Here is a 15,727-nt window from a genome sequence, read left to right as displayed (position 1 = left end):
AACATTCCAGAGTGAGAGAATACACACAGATATTCAGTGAAACAAATCTCATAAATAGAGGTGATGTCCAAGTACAAAATATAGTCAAAACTGTGACAACGCAATCACCAAACATTCGCTGAGATAAGCCACCAAGAACAGATGATGCTGATTGTTGTGGATCTGTAAACTACTCGGTGCTTTCTATCAATTCAAACAACGGATTTTGCAGAGGCATTTGAATGAGATGATTGCGAGTTGCCAAACACATATACTTGAACTTAGGAGTTTGCAATTAAGCTGGAATTAAGACTTATACAGCTTAAACACAAAGTGACATCATTGGAGAATGCAATATGATTGAGGGGCCAAGACGGGGCCCCCCCCTTATCCAGGCTCACTTTATTCTTGAAAATGGAGATACAAGACCAAGGTGCAATGCACCTTCCAAACTGATGAACTCAGTGAAAACCTAGGACCTAGATACAAGACTCAAGAGCATATGTACAAGGTAGACAACAAAAAGGAGGACTCCAAGCTCAGGTTTCAGCTCTTGGCTTGCCCAATCCACAAGGAAGAAGCCTGCAACAATCACCACTTACATCCAACATTAGAGACAAACACTAGTTTCTAGAAAGATAGTAGAAACAACATGAAATAGTGCTGTAAATGAGATAAACTTGACAGTACAGGCTCCCTTCGTGACTTGGCCCTTTTGTACATGAAGTCCTTGATGCCTCTGAAGCTACCTTGGGTGAGGAGAGTGTGGAAATGGGGCTGGAATGAGAACAGCTTAGAAAAACAGCCTGTAGGCTAGAGAGAGAAAGCTTTTATGGAGTGATAGCTGTAGAGAGAGAGTGCCTATGCTGATCCCAAGGGAGGAGATGTAAGAGAGGAGCTGCTGCTGTTCCAGAGGTGCACAGAAAGGCAGATTTCTGCAAGGTAAATGGGCTGGAACAGTAGAGAGAGAAATTCTGCAGAAGAGAGAGAAAGACTGCAGCAGGAGAGAGAAAGGGGCTGTGGCTGCTCCAGGCTAGGTGAAGGAGAGAGGATGCTGCTGCTGTTCCAGAAGAGCTGAGAGGGGGCAGATTTTTGGAGAGGAGGGGCTGGAACTGTAGAGAGAGAATGTGTTGTTGTAGAGAGAGAAAGTGCTGCTGAGGTGAGAGAATGGCCTGGGGAGAAGCTGGCTGCACCCAAGGAGCTGGAGAGGTTCTGCTGCATCATCTAAAAGGAGGGAGAAGAAAAGTGACGAAATTTTCATGTGTGGAATGAAGGGGAGAGGCCTTCTTTTATAGGCTCAGCCCCCCCCCCTAGACCTAGAGTGGAAGGTGGACACTTGTCCCAGATTTTTGGTGGGCTGCAGTCCCAAAGAGGACAGCCCACCACTTGCCCTAAATCTACCAGATTTGGGGCCAAACACTTGGCCTGCATGCCCTGCCACTTGCCATGCATGCTGCCACATGTGTGGGACAGGTGGACTGACCTGCCAGCTCAGATTCCATGTGGCAGTCTGCCACGTGTCAGCTGCCACGTCACTCCCAAAAACCCTAAAATTTCAAAGTTGTCAGAATTTAATTCTGATCGCACCCACGGGTTCCTAACAGCTTAGACTATCTATTGACGTACTCTAAGGTCATAACTGAGCCATATTGAGCTCATTTGTTTGTCGTCTTATCTTGTATCTCCATTACTCTTGGCATGCTGCCAGGCCCACACCCAAAGCTCAGGGAACATTCTCTTGAATGGTTCCTAGGTCGGTATGCAATTTGTGCATTTGATTGGTCCCATGTTTGGGTACTCAGGTGGGGTGTGGTTTCTAGATGTCCCTCTCAAAGAGAGGCCATCACTCTTGTGGGTCACTAATGCCCATAACCCCAAGCAAGGGGGTCCACCCTCAAATGCTAGACCTAGTCCCCATTGTCCGTAACTGAACAGAAGGAAAACATTTCATTTCTTAATAAGCATACTATTGAAAAACAAAAAGAAATAGTACCAAGCAAGTGGATACATGTTGAAGCAAAATGACATTCCCTTCGTCTTTCATTCGGTTGTCCGCAACTGAAATGCTTCCTCATAAGCATCCAGGATTTCAGGACACTCCTGAAATGTAGCTCTGTCCACCCATTGGGCATCGGTGGATGGGAGCCCTCTGAACTTCAAAAGGTACATTTTGCGAGTCGTGCCTCGACGTCCCGTAGTGAAGTTATGCAAAATAATTTGTTCTGGGATCAACAAGATCTCAGTGTCCTCTACTTCAGGTGCATCGTCCAGTGTGGGCTCTTGAGGTGGTTCCCCAATGAAGGGTTTCACCAAGCTTACGTGGAAGACATTGTGGATCTTCCAATGCTCTGGAAGTCTCAATCGGACCGAGACATCATTTATTACCTGCAACACCTGAAAAGGACCATAATATCGAAAGGATAGCTTGAAGTAGATGCGCTTTTTGCCCACTTTGGTTTTTAACCGGGCTTTCTCAAATTTCAATAAGACCCATTGGCCTTCTTTCACTGCAAACGCCCTCCGTCTTTTATTTGCAGCTGCTCTTTGTTTCTCCTGTGCCTTTTGAATGGCTGCTCGAACCGTGGCATAAGCAGAGTCATAATCCTCCACGAATTGATCAGCGGCAAAGATTTTCTCTTTTGTTTGCATGAGTGGAGTTGGTAAAGATCTACCATATACAATTTCGAAAGGAGCTTTTCTAGTGGAGGAATGAATTGTGTTGTTATAAGCAAACTCCACAAGAGGAAGGAATTTCTCCCAAAAGGTTTGCTGGTCATGCACATAAAATTTCAGCAAATCCAAGAGTGTACTATTCGTAACTTCAGTTTGGCCATCCGTTTGAGGATGAAAAGCTGAGGAGAAACTTAGAAGAGTTCCAAGGTTCTCAAACAAAGCCTGCCAGAAGTTACTAGTGAACTTTGAGTCTCTATCTGATACTATAGACTTGGGCATGCCGTGGTGTCTAAAGATGTGTCTAATAAATAAATGGGCAGCTTCAGGTGCCTTGAGATTCTTTCTGCAAGGAATGAAGTGGGCTTGCTTGCTGAATCGATCTACTATCACCCAAATCATGTCATGATTTTGATTGGTCCTGGGAATTCCTGTAATGAAGTCCATGGTGATGTGTTCCCATGGTCTCTCAGGAATGGGTAGGGGCTGAAGTAAACCCTTGGGTTTTCCTCTCTCATACTTAGCTTTTTGACATGCGAGACAAGCTAAAATGTAGGCAGCAGTGTCCTTTTTCATGTTAGGCCAGTAGAAAAATTTATCCATGGCTGAAAAGGTGGCCACAATACCCCTATGACCAGCATAGGGTGGGTTATGGCTTTCCTCCATCACTTTAGATCTAAGCTGCTTTGTGATACATAGTTTGTTCTCCATGAATAAATAGCCATCCCTGATGTGGTAGGCATGATGGGTGCCTCCATCTTTCAAATGTGCCCATGGCTGAGCAAAATCAGCATCTCCCTCATAGAATTCTTTGAGGGCTGTTAGCTCATCATGATAGGGAACTGAAATATGGTGAAGCCGTGGTCTACGAGAAAGGGCATCAGCCACTACATTCTCTTTTCCAGGAGTATATTGTATCTGAAAATGAAATGATTGCAGAAAGGTAGACCATTTCATATGTCTCTCTCTGATCAGAGGTTGAGTTAGAAAATATTTAAGACTTTCATGATCAGTTTTTACAAGAAAATCTATCCCTAAAAGATAATGTTTCCAAAGTTTGAGAGCATGAATTACAGCTAAGAGTTCTTTTTCATAGATATCATAATGAAGTTCAGCATCTCTTAGCCGTCGGCTTTCAAAGGCCACAGCATGACCATCCTGGGTAAGAGAAGCCCCAAGGCAATCGCCACTGGCATCAGCTGCTACTAGGAATGGTTTCCTTAAGTCAGGAATGATAAGTACAGGAGCTGTAGTCAGGGCATGCTTTAGAGCATTAAAAGAGTCCTTTTCTTTTTGGGTCCATCTGAACTTCAGATTTTTCTTAGTGAGATCATGTAGAGGGGCTGCAAGTTCAGCAAAATGCCAAATAAACCTTCGGTAATATGAGCATAGGCCTAGAAAAGACCTTACCTCATGGGCATTCTTCAAGTCAGGCCACTCTACAATTGTCTGTATCTTGGCTGGGTCCATACGGACACCTTCTCGTGAGATAATGTGACCAAGATAGTGAATCTCAGGAAGAAAGAACTCACTTTTCTTCTCATTGATGTAAAGAGCATTTTCAGCTAAGATTTGAAATACAATCTTTAGATGTTCCTTATGCTCTTCCTCATTCTTGCTGAAAATGAGGATGTCATCAAAGAAGACGGCAGTGAACTGTCTATAGTTCCTGAACAACCGTTCCATCAGTCGATTGAACGTGGCTGGGGCATTAGGAAGGCCAAATGGCATTACCATATATTCATACAGCCCAAATGTGGTTCGGAAGGCTGTTTTATGAATGTCCTCAGGTACAACTCGTACCTGATGGTAGCCACTCTTAAGATCTATACGGCTGAAAATTTCAAATCCTCCTAAACGATCAAAGATATCGTCTATACGAGGAATTGGGAAACGATTCTTAACCGTCTGTTTGTTTAAGGCTCTATAGTCTATGCACATCCTGAAGGTTTTATCCTTCTTTTGGACTAGTAAAACAAGAGAGCAAAAAGAAGAACTACTGGGTTGGATCAATCCCTTGTCCAAGAGTTCTTGGACTTGCTTGAAGATTTCATCTTGTTGAGATTGACTAACTCTATATGGGGGTCTATTTGGAGGTGAAGACCCTGGAACTATGTCAATTTTGTGATCCTCTGGTCTCTCAGGAGGGAGGTGACTAGGAAGTTCCTGAGAGAAGCAACTAGAGAATTCCTGAAGGAAATCTAATCTTTCTTTTGTGAGAGGATCTGACTTTTCTTCACTTGGTTGCTTATCGCGTACAAACACTAGAAAAGAACATACTCCTTTCTTAAGCAAATTGGGAGATCGTGCATGACTTACCATAGGAATGGTGTTTCCTGAAACTCCCGCTGTTATGCTCACATCTCTACCCTTATGTTGGAGGGTTAGAATATTCTTCACATAATCGATTCGGGGGTTGACTTGCTTATGCCAGGGCATGCCGAGAATTACATCTGATCCTTGAAGTGGTGCCACCATGAAGGGTAGATGATCCAAGTACCCCTGGATGTGTACCCGAAGCTTGCCGATGATGGGGTACACCTTCTCTTCTTGGTTCTTGAAGGCTGCAGTTGCCTCCAAGGCTTCTCCTTTATCCTCTGGGGCTATCCCCAAGTTTTGTGCCATCTCATGAGAAATAAAGTTGTGAGTAGCTCCACTATCGAACAAAAACAAAGCGGATTGATCCTTTACCTGACCCCATGTTTTCAACAAACTATGGGTGTCGTTTACAGCTCCCTTTTCCGGAGGTGCTTCCACCTTGTTGACTACCAAAACTAACTTTTTGAGGGCTGCTTCTTTGTTGCTGTTGTTTTTGGCAGCTTGAGGGCATTCGTAGAAGTTGTGGCCTCGATCGCCACACTTGAAACACCGCCCTTCGGAGTAATACTTTTGCTTCTGTTGTGGAGACAATGAGCTGAAAGTGCGGGCTGCTTTCTTCGAAGGAGGCTGGCTGGCTGACTTTTGCTCTTTTGGTGCGTCCTTTGCTGTCTCCTTACCCTTTTGTTCCTTGGAAGAGGTTCCCTGGGACTTCCGCTTGTTGTTGCTGCCATTCCGCTTGTTGGAGAAAGATTGTTTCTTCTCCACCTTCAAGGCGATGTTGATGGTGTCTTCGAGAGAAGTAGGAGTGGCAATGTCCACCTCATGCTGAACGATATACCGTAGGCCAGCAAAGAACTTCCTTTTCTGCTCTTTTTTATCCTTCCTACTGAATGCTTGAACTTTTAACAAAGTATCCCAAAAACGATCAACATACTCACTGACTTTCTCTTCTTGGCGTTGGCGGAGGATGTCCCACTGAACCATTGTATCTCTCTTAAACTCCTTAGGCAGGAAGTGCCTCATCAAGTTCTTCTTGAAGTGCTTCCAGGTGTGGGCTTGCTGTCCAGTGTTGACCATAGCTGCCCACCAGAGTGAAGCACGGTCTTGCATGTGCAAGACGGCAAACCGGATCTTCGCCTTGTCTTCGTACTCGTCCCCCTCAAAGAAATACTCAAGGTCTCGGATCCAGGCCAGCAAGACCTCGGGCTTGTCCTCTCCCTTGTACTTGGTAAACTTGAAGAGCTTATCTCCAAGAGGTACCTTATGCTTTGCATACCTTCGTCTCCGTGGACGTCTCGAAGGAGATGGACTCCGATGATGCCGTCTACCTCGAGGAGGGGAAGAAGAGGATGATCTTCCCTCCTTGTTGGAGTTGGTGTTGTCCGCACGGCCTCTTCCTTGGGATTGGGGCCCTATGTCATGAGTTCCTGCTTGGCTGCTTTCCAGCACTTGAACCTGTTGAGCAATGTTTGCCAAGAGAGCACTCAACTCATGCAGGTTAGGAGGAGGGTCAGGTCCATTGGCTGCCATGATGACAAGATAACTCAATGAAGGAGAGACTCAACAAGAGAAAGCACAGAGTACAGGACCACTGCCTAAGCTCTGATACCAATGTAAACTACTCGGTGCTTTCTATCAATTCAAACAACGGATTTTGCAGAGGCATTTGAATGAGATGATTGCGAGTTGCCAAACACATATACTTGAACTTAGGAGTTTGCAATTAAGCTGGAATTAAGACTTATACAGCTTAAACACAAAGTGACATCATTGGAGAATGCAATATGATTGAGGGGCCAAGACGGGGCCCCCCCCTTATCCAGGCTCACTTTATTCTTGAAAATGGAGATACAAGACCAAGGTGCAATGCACCTTCCAAACTGATGAACTCAGTGAAAACCTAGGACCTAGATACAAGACTCAAGAGCATATGTACAAGGTAGACAACAAAAAGGAGGACTCCAAGCTCAGGTTTCAGCTCTTGGCTTGCCCAATCCACAAGGAAGAAGCCTGCAACAATCACCACTTACATCCAACATTAGAGACAAACACTAGTTTCTAGAAAGATAGTAGAAACAACATGAAATAGTGCTGTAAATGAGATAAACTTGACAGTACAGGCTCCCTTCGTGACTTGGCTCTTTTGTACATGAAGTCCTTGATGCCTCTGAAGCTACCTTGGGTGAGGAGAGTGTGGAAATGGGGCTGGAATGAGAACAGCTTAGAAAAACAGCCTGTAGGCTAGAGAGAGAAAGCTTTTATGGAGTGATAGCTGTAGAGAGAGAGTGCCTATGCTGATCCCAAGGGAGGAGATGTAAGAGAGGAGCTGCTGCTGTTCCAGAGGTGCACAGAAAGGCAGATTTCTGCAAGGTAAATGGGCTGGAACAGTAGAGAGAGAAATTCTGCAGAAGAGAGAGAAAGACTGCAGCAGGAGAGAGAAAGGGGCTGTGGCTGCTCCAGGCTAGGTGAAGGAGAGAGGATGCTGCTGCTGTTCCAGAAGAGCTGAGAGGGGGCAGATTTCTGGAGAGGAGGGGCTGGAACTGTAGAGAGAGAATGTGTTGTTGTAGAGAGAGAAAGTGCTGCTGAGGTGAGAGAATGGCCTGGGGAGAAGCTGGCTGCACCCAAGGAGCTGGAGAGGTTCTGCTGCATCATCTAAAAGGAGGGAGAAGAAAAGTGACGAAATTTTCATGTGTGGAATGAAGGGGAGAGGCCTTCTTTTATAGGCTCAGCCCCCCCCCCTAGACCTAGAGTGGAAGGTGGACACTTGTCCCAGATTTTTGGTGGGCTGCAGTCCCAAAGAGGACAGCCCACCACTTGCCCTAAATCTACCAGATTTGGGGCCAAACACTTGGCCTGCATGCCCTGCCACTTGCCATGCATGCTGCCACATGTGTGGGACAGGTGGACTGACCTGCCAGCTCAGATTCCATGTGGCAGTCTGCCACGTGTCAGCTGCCACGTCACTCCCAAAAACCCTAAAATTTCAAAGTTGTCAGAATTTAATTCTGATCGCACCCACGGGTTCCTAACAGCTTAGACTATCTATTGACGTACTCTAAGGTCATAACTGAGCCATATTGAGCTCATTTGTTTGTCGTCTTATCTTGTATCTCCATTACTCTTGGCATGCTGCCAGGCCCACACCCAAAGCTCAGGGAACATTCTCTTGAATGGTTCCTAGGTCGGTATGCAATCTGTGCATTTGATTGGTCCCATGTTTGGGTACTCAGGTGGGGTGTGGTTTCTAGATGTCCCTCTCAAAGAGAGGCCATCACTCTTGTGGGTTACTAATGCCCATAACCCCAAGCAAGGGGGTCCACCCTCAAATGCTAGACCTAGTCCCCATTGTCCGTAACTGAACAGAAGGAAAACATTTCATTTCTTAATAAGCATACTATTGAAAAACAAAAAGAAATAGTACCAAGCAAGTGGATACATGTTGAAGCAAGATGACAGGATCTTTCCTAGATCACTGTGTGTCCTCGATCAGACTCAAGTGGCTGCTGTAGGTGAGTCGGCTACTGCTTTTTCTGTGCAGCACAATCCGGCTCTTCTACAGTGGGTAGATCTGCCCCTTTGTGTGCTCGTGGACTGTCCAAAGACTCCTGTAGAATGATAGTGAGAGCTTCTTTTGCTGCATACAACCACTCCTGTGCTTCCACCAGATGGCCGATCTGCACCTGGTCTGCCCAAAGACCGTTTACCAATCTGTCAATCAGCCGACTGCTCCCAGACTGGGCCGACCAGACCACATTTGTTTCGATATGTGCCAATACCAGACTTGCATTCGGTGCCTCTTCTTCTTAGTTGCATGCCCTATACAACGTATTTAACTGCTTCTTCTACAATCTGCAATCCTCCTTCTGGTGACCTTTCCTCGATTTGTATCTTGAACGATTGCATATGTTGCAGTATTGTCCCAACCTACGTTAATGCTGCTATGCCCATCAACTTTGCACTTGGTGCACCATACTCTTTTTTTTTCGGGGATCTCCTCTTATTCCCATTTCATTGAGAAGTCTTTTCAGGTCCTCCATTTCCATCTTTGCTGATTTCCTTTTGACAACCAGCTCATCTTCCTTTTGGCCTGCCCCTTGCAGGTCTAAGTGATGGTGCTTCTTCTAAGAAGCTAAATTTCCATTTATGGTCCCATCATTTACTCCCCCTTTCTCTCTCTCTCTTCTTCTTTGCTTCTTCTTCTCTCTCTCTCTCTCAGCTTGAATCTAAATTTGCATTTATGGCCCCATCATTTTCTCCCCCTTTCTCTCTCTTTCTTCTTCTTCTGCGTCATCTTCTTCTTCTCTCTCTCTCTCTCTTTCTCTCTCTCACCTTTCAGTTTGCCCGGGCAGGCCTCTTGAATGTATTCAGCTTGTTCTTCTTTGTCATCATTGTCCATGAAGACTATTTTTTTCTTCTTCTGGGGCTCGATGATGATCCCTCTCCACCACAATCGCCTTGTGCAGCAATTTGTCGTGCGTTCTTATTGAATTTGTGATTTCCATGTCTCTCAACGCTGCGCCCTTGGTGAGGCCAGGCAACAACCACTAATGAAATGCCATTTCATTTGAGGGCCGAGGCGGCGGTGGTCAGGTGATTGGTGACCCCACAAAGTTGTACACCATCTCTATTGATTTTCTGCCTATTCGATTGAGCTTTATGCTGAACTCGTGCTGAAACCTATTTAGAAAGGCTTCCCTCAACATATTCCATGTATTGAAATGATGGTCTAGATACTACTTGAACCATTCAATAGCCTTATCTACGAAAGTCATGGGAAAATGCATCAATACTCCCTCACATTTCAATCTTTCCACCATTCACAGAAAGCTTTAGAAATGGAATCGGATTCGATCTTCACCTTTGGTCCCACCATTGCTAGCAGATTCACTCGTAGAATTGTTTGTGGACTCCCTGTTGCATTTTCCATTCTCGTGGAGCGATCTACTGAACTTGGATCACTCCCTTGCCTTCGTGGATTTAGTGGGGTCATGATACGCCAGGTTTCCCTTCGATGGAGTCTTGAGTATCTTTGCCTTCTTTCGCTCCTCCCTTTGTGTTGTCCTCTGCATCATATCTGGTTTCAAACTGCTTAAATTCTACACTCTCTTCCCTAGTGTGGATTTCGTCATCGTTTATTGTCAAGTTACCGCGAGTTTTCTCATCCACTCTTCTCTTCTCTGCTAATATCTTTGCCGTCGGCGAGGTCTTGCATGCGGCTGACATTCATTTCATGCTGATTTGCCTTGCTTGCTCTTTGGCCTTCTCCGGGCTTCATCTTCAGCACATCTGGTACCAAGGCGTCCACTTCATGTATTTGACCCATAGGTCACTCCTTGGCACATCAGCTTGCAGATCTGCCACATCAAAAGACCTGCCATGTCAGCATTAATATTATTTCCTGTCTTGAATGGGAGTGTATGGCTTGGATGTGCCAATGAAGGTTAGTAGAATGGAGTGTGCAAGAATGGCAAAAAAACCCCGGCATTGATGAAGGAGCAAGATGGGAGGAAGTAAGATTGAGATACCATGAACTTTTAAAACATGTGCAAGCCCAAATCATTGCCAAGATGCAAGATATGGCGAAGCAAGTGTGAAAGTATCATAAGCGAATGGCTGTCTATGAAATCAATGTAGCTCAAGTGGCTCTTTAACTAGAGAAGCTATCGTTGCTACTGTTCCACTACACTATGTATCCTGAGAAGATCAAGTTCATGGCATACATTAAACTGTGGAAAGGAAATTAGTAGCATCCCAATGAATTCATCTATTTGGCACATAAGCAGGTTGGCATGTGCCATGGCAGCAAGCCACATATGCATAGGTGGCAGCATAGGCACATGTCAAGGCAGCAAATGAAATGGCAGCAAGCCACACCGACTGGTCAGCAGATGATGTGGCATGGCAGGCCATGTATACAGCCTGCCACATGGCAGGTTGGCTGCCTAGAGAATAAGGAGAGGGTTGCACCTCTCCATATCTCATTCCTAGACCTCACTCTCCTTGCCTTGGAAAGTGGAAGTCGACTGAAAGCATTGTGCTTAGCGGGACTTTGTCCTTCATGGAAGCTATTGGCATTCAGTAGAAAGGAGAGTGTGATCAATTGATTGTGTATTGAGGTGGAGCTTCTTTTTAAGCCTGTTTGGGGCAGAACTACATTCTCTCTCTCTCTCTCTCTCTCTCTCTCTCAGTGTATGAACTATTCTTGGTTGTAAGATTGCTTTTGCTGTCCTGCCTAAGTGCAGAGTTTTCTCTCACAGGGTATCAGATCCAAGTGGGTTCTCTTGAGAAGAAGATGACTTGGAGAAGTGTTCTAAGGTTGGTCAAGACCACTAGATCATCTACATCGCTTGAGGGACCTAGAAAGAAAGAAAGCTTATTAAAAGTCTTTGGAAGACCAAAGGGTTAAAAGAAAGTGATAAATGAGTTGAGGGGTGGAGCCACTAAGCGGGCATCAACACCCATGATGAATACAAAAGAAAACCCATAATCCTGCTCATAACGGCAATGATAAATAGGAGAGAACTCTCCAAGCTAATGGAGAGGATGGGAGCTGGTGAGGGCGTCAACCCTAAGATGGGTTCTTCGATATGTGAGGCTGCTATGGTGGCATAAAGCCTGAGATGGAGCACTGGCGACTCTTGACATGTGTGGTCCGCTGTGGTCTCCTGGCTATGGCCCGGTGGGGGCGGCGACAAACAAGTGTCAGTGCCACTCCTGGAGGTCGTGTCTCCAATATTGTGAGCATGGAGGGAATGTCTACTAATGTGATCTGTGCCTCAGTCCGCTGGCAAGTTATGTACCATTTCAAGGAACCTCTTGCAATTGATACATATTCTAATATGCAACTTCTTGGAGTTAAAACCTCCTATTATGAGTTGTGCATCTCTTTTAGAGATTTTGAAGTCAAATCTAGTTTATGGAGAGCTGTGAACCTCAGTGTCCCAATAGACTGTACAGAATTTTTATCGTCTCATCTAATGGCCAAGGGGATGCACTTTCTTGTTTGTATATTAGGTTTAGAATTATCTTGGAGGACATTCAGTTAACAGTCGTGGAGTCTGAATAGGCTCTTCAGCTTTTTCCTTCCTATGGTTGGCCTTGGTTGGGCAGTCCTTAATGAAATGGCCCCCCAAGCCACACAAGAAGCAGGAGTTTGGTATATTCTTGTAGAAAACTTTCTGGATAAGTTCGGCACCGTCGCCATCCACAACGCGGATGGAGTTTGGAGGTTCCTGTGCCATTTAGCATACACAGACGGCCAATCTAGTTATTGCTCTACGCGTGTAGGTTTCTAAAGGAGATTCATATTGGATTTCTACCTTCCCAAAAGATTGTAAGCTTCTAAATTTCATAATATCTTGTAGTGTGTTTTTGTTTCAACATTAAATTGCCTTGTCACACCATAGAGTGATTTGCTGTATGCTCATTCAGGGAGGAGAAATCTAGTGTTGATGTTGAAACGGGGCTCTACATCCTATTTGGTTCAGGTAAGGTACTGGTAATGCATTCTCTAGTCTGGGGGATGGGTTTTGTTTTCTCGTCAATGAAAAATGATGCACAGAATGGGATCGACAATCAGATTTATAGGGTCAATGTTTCTTATGGCAGGTTTTACATTGACACTGATCACTGCTCTTCATATTCTCCAATCTTCTAAGGAGAAGTTGTCAAGGTTCTGGCATTTTTCCTTGTGATTACTCTACTGTTGTTTTCTTGCCTCAGCTATCTCGCTGTTATTTGTTTCTGATACAGTTTTTCTTGCAATTAATTTTATACTCATGCACAAGGATCGAATGTTCTTCTGGAATAATCATTTCATCTGATCTGATAAGGCAAGCGGACTAGGTGAAGACCCCTCTGTTAACTCCGCAGTAAATATATCAGTATCTTGACAATGATCAAGTGACTTGCTAGAATAGAGGCATGTGCTAACAATTGATCATTTGGCAAATGATCAGTCCAGCTTCTCTATGTCCCGGTGCTCACAAATGAGACTTCATTATCATGTAGAGAGAGACATTGGTAGAGCCTCCCAGAAGGGGTAGCCACATCATCCATGGAGATGTTATGTCTCTGGCCTGACCTCAGGTTAGGCTACAACTATGGTGTGGAACCTTACAATTCTATGTTGGCTAGATAACCTGAAGATAGTAGTCGATTAGTTTTAGAAAACTGTGGTCTGTCTTAGGCATAACCTCAGGTCGCAGGTAATGAATTGCGGTGGTGTTATTATCGAGCCAATCAATCAGAGGCTTGAGTTGGAACAAGGATAATCTGGTCTAGCTGAGGCAGTGGTACAGGACTTTGTAGCAACTGGCCATGGATAAAGTCATAAAACGTCATGTGGCCTTGCAAGCAATGTTTGTATTTCAGTTTGAGTCTTCTGACAGTGATTTAGTTGAGGGTGGGGTTTGTTAGCCCTAGTGTGGTTTATGCAAGTTAGATCTTCTGTGGCGTGAATTTGTTCCCTCAAAAACAAAACAATACCAATTCGATTGCAAGCACTCCTCCAGCAATGGCATATTGAGAGAGGCATTTGTTATGTCAATTTTAGAACTATTGCCCTTGGTTGTCTGAATGACAACACGTGTTGAGGAATTGCCTCCACCTAGCCTGTGTGACTTCATAGTTGGTGTTTCCATTGCAAGGATTGGTCATAGTTGGCATTGGTATAATAACGTACAACAATAAGCTGCAGTATCTGGTGGACATTGTTTATCCTTTAGAGTAAGGAAGCGGGTATGCAAGAGTGGGAATATGCTGTGTTGACACATTAATGGATTTTCCCCAAGGATTTAAAAATAAGGATAAACAATTCATCAACTTCCACAGATTCTCTGTTACAAGGTCATATGACCCATGCACTCATACCAATAAAATTTAATAAGTGATAACTTTAAGAACAAAGGAAATATTCAGGACATTGCATATAGGTGTAGGGTTTATAGAAAGGAAGCATGACTTTTGGAGGAGCCAAGACAGACAATGTCCAAGGACTATGCAAAATTATTTCCTTGTTTCTTCAAGAATTTATACCAGAGAAGCGCTTTGTCACAATGTGTATCTTAGCATCATATGTCTACCATGAATCTCAAAGGTCTCTTCCAATTGTGTTTTTCATTTCCCCCCCTTTGGATGTATGCTAAGCACAGAGTATTAGGAATAAAGTTGAGGAATTCCATGCATCTAATCTTGTTGGTTGAGTAGCATTGCCTGAATATTTGCTGACTGATTGCGACATGAACTAATATCCATCTTAGCCATATTACTTTTTGGATAATTACAACAGAATCTGAGTAAGCACTGTTTAGTTTGTTTGATTGTCATGATCTTGCAAGCTCTGATCACAAAGAATTGGATTCCACGAATGAAAATATAGATGAGTAAACATTTATTAGATTCCATGGATTCTGTACTAAGAGTTCTCACAAGCAATACATTATAAAAGGCATGTTTTCATGTAGAGTCTTTGTTTCCCCAAGAAGAAAGAACTCGATGTAGAGAGTTTTCAATAACATCCAGACCTTCAGATCAGAATGAAGGTGGTCTGAAACAAGTCAGTAGATTCCTGTGAGGTGACTTTAGCTCTTTATGCATCTTGAAACACACTGAGCTCCTTGTCTTTGTGTAGCCCTACAACAAAGCGACAACAAGGTTAGTATATGGAAAAACTAATGCTTCTAATCCTATTGGAGTTGGCATTCCAAGAGCATACTTTGGGAAGAAAGATGCTTGTTTGTCTAAGCTGGAAACCTTCTGATAATTTTTTATCAGAGCGATTCAAAGTGTAGATAGCCTCATGACAGTGCTCAGAAGGAATTGATTTGATGGGATTAGGTTGCAAAAGGAAACTTCCCTACATTCTTTCCAGTGTCGAATTGATGTTTTTTGCTTGTATTGACTATGCAGGTTTGTGAGGGAAACTATTGTCAACAATACTTTGCCTGGGGAGGAGGCTAAGGTGGAGTAACGGTTAGCTTCCAGAGTTACTGGAAGAAACGTTTCAGTCTTCTTTCCATGAGGTTGGAAGAGATTACACATCAAGTGCACCTAGGGTTGTAGCTCATGCATTTCTGAAGGCATTAGGGTGCTCTTTTTGTTCGAGTTATAGAGCTGATGTTATAAATTTGATTAGCATATTGACGATGATGAATCGCATTGTATCTGAAAGGAGAAACATCATCTGAATGTTATCACTGGGCGTCATTACAAAGCATGGTCACAAGAGCCTAATCTCATTGGTTATCCTTTTTGGCTCTATCAGCACTTTCTGCTTTTTGGAGAGTTTGTGACAAGAAGAATTATGCTTATCAAATGATACACTATGAATTTGTTGCGTCTTTGGATTTGCCTCATAACTTACATGGAAAGAGCTGGTGGTTGCCATTTTGTTGGCTTGCTTGAGATGGAACAGCACAGGAAAATCCATGTGTAACTTGGTTTAGCAGATGACAATGACTCTTAATTGCACAGCAAAAGATTTCTTCAGCTTGAGTTTCAAAGCCATTTTTAAATTATAGCCACCAATGCGAGTTAAATCATGTTTATTGTTTCAGTTGCCTTGTTTAGGTTTATGTGCTTGGCTCAGCAAAGTTACTAGATCCTCAGGTGCACCATTTGGTAGATTTCATATTTCAATGGTTTTTGCCCCTTACAATCTCCATAATGAGTTCCTTGATAGCCTAGCTCAAGACTTCATGATGCTGTCTTCAGACCGTAAAACCGGCATGCCTGCAAAGTGCAACGTTTTCCGACAATA

At 43.9% G+C, this 15,727-nt stretch overlaps 1 protein-coding gene across 2 annotated transcripts in view; it reads left to right on the top strand.

Annotated features, from left to right (window-relative positions):
* NPU (ATP-dependent helicase/deoxyribonuclease subunit B) overlaps positions 1-15,486 on the top strand; it is a 57,624-nt gene extending 42,138 nt beyond the window's left edge. The window contains exons 7-9 of one of the 2 annotated variants that reach the window (XR_015543308.1): positions 12,400-12,460; positions 12,577-12,640; positions 14,878-15,486. Coding sequence is in view for 1 of the 2 variants with exons in the window: in XM_087395500.1 (XP_087251626.1) it covers positions 12,400-12,455; positions 12,577-12,640; positions 14,878-14,938 (181 nt within the window). In the remaining variant the exon portion in view is untranslated. The remainder of the gene's footprint in view (positions 1-12,399; positions 12,461-12,576; positions 12,641-14,877) is intronic. The other variant, XM_087395500.1, reaches the window with a different exon arrangement.
* The last annotated feature ends 241 nt before the right edge of the window (positions 15,487-15,727 follow it).

The sequence above is a fragment of the Dipteris shenzhenensis genome, chromosome 24 (genome assembly GCF_047967505.1).
Source record: "Dipteris shenzhenensis isolate YYH24624 ecotype China chromosome 24, Dip_SZ_1.0, whole genome shotgun sequence".
NCBI lineage: Eukaryota > Viridiplantae > Streptophyta > Polypodiopsida > Gleicheniales > Dipteridaceae > Dipteris > Dipteris shenzhenensis.
Note: the sequence above shows the minus strand (reverse complement) of the source record. Positions and strands in the feature narration are given on the sequence as shown.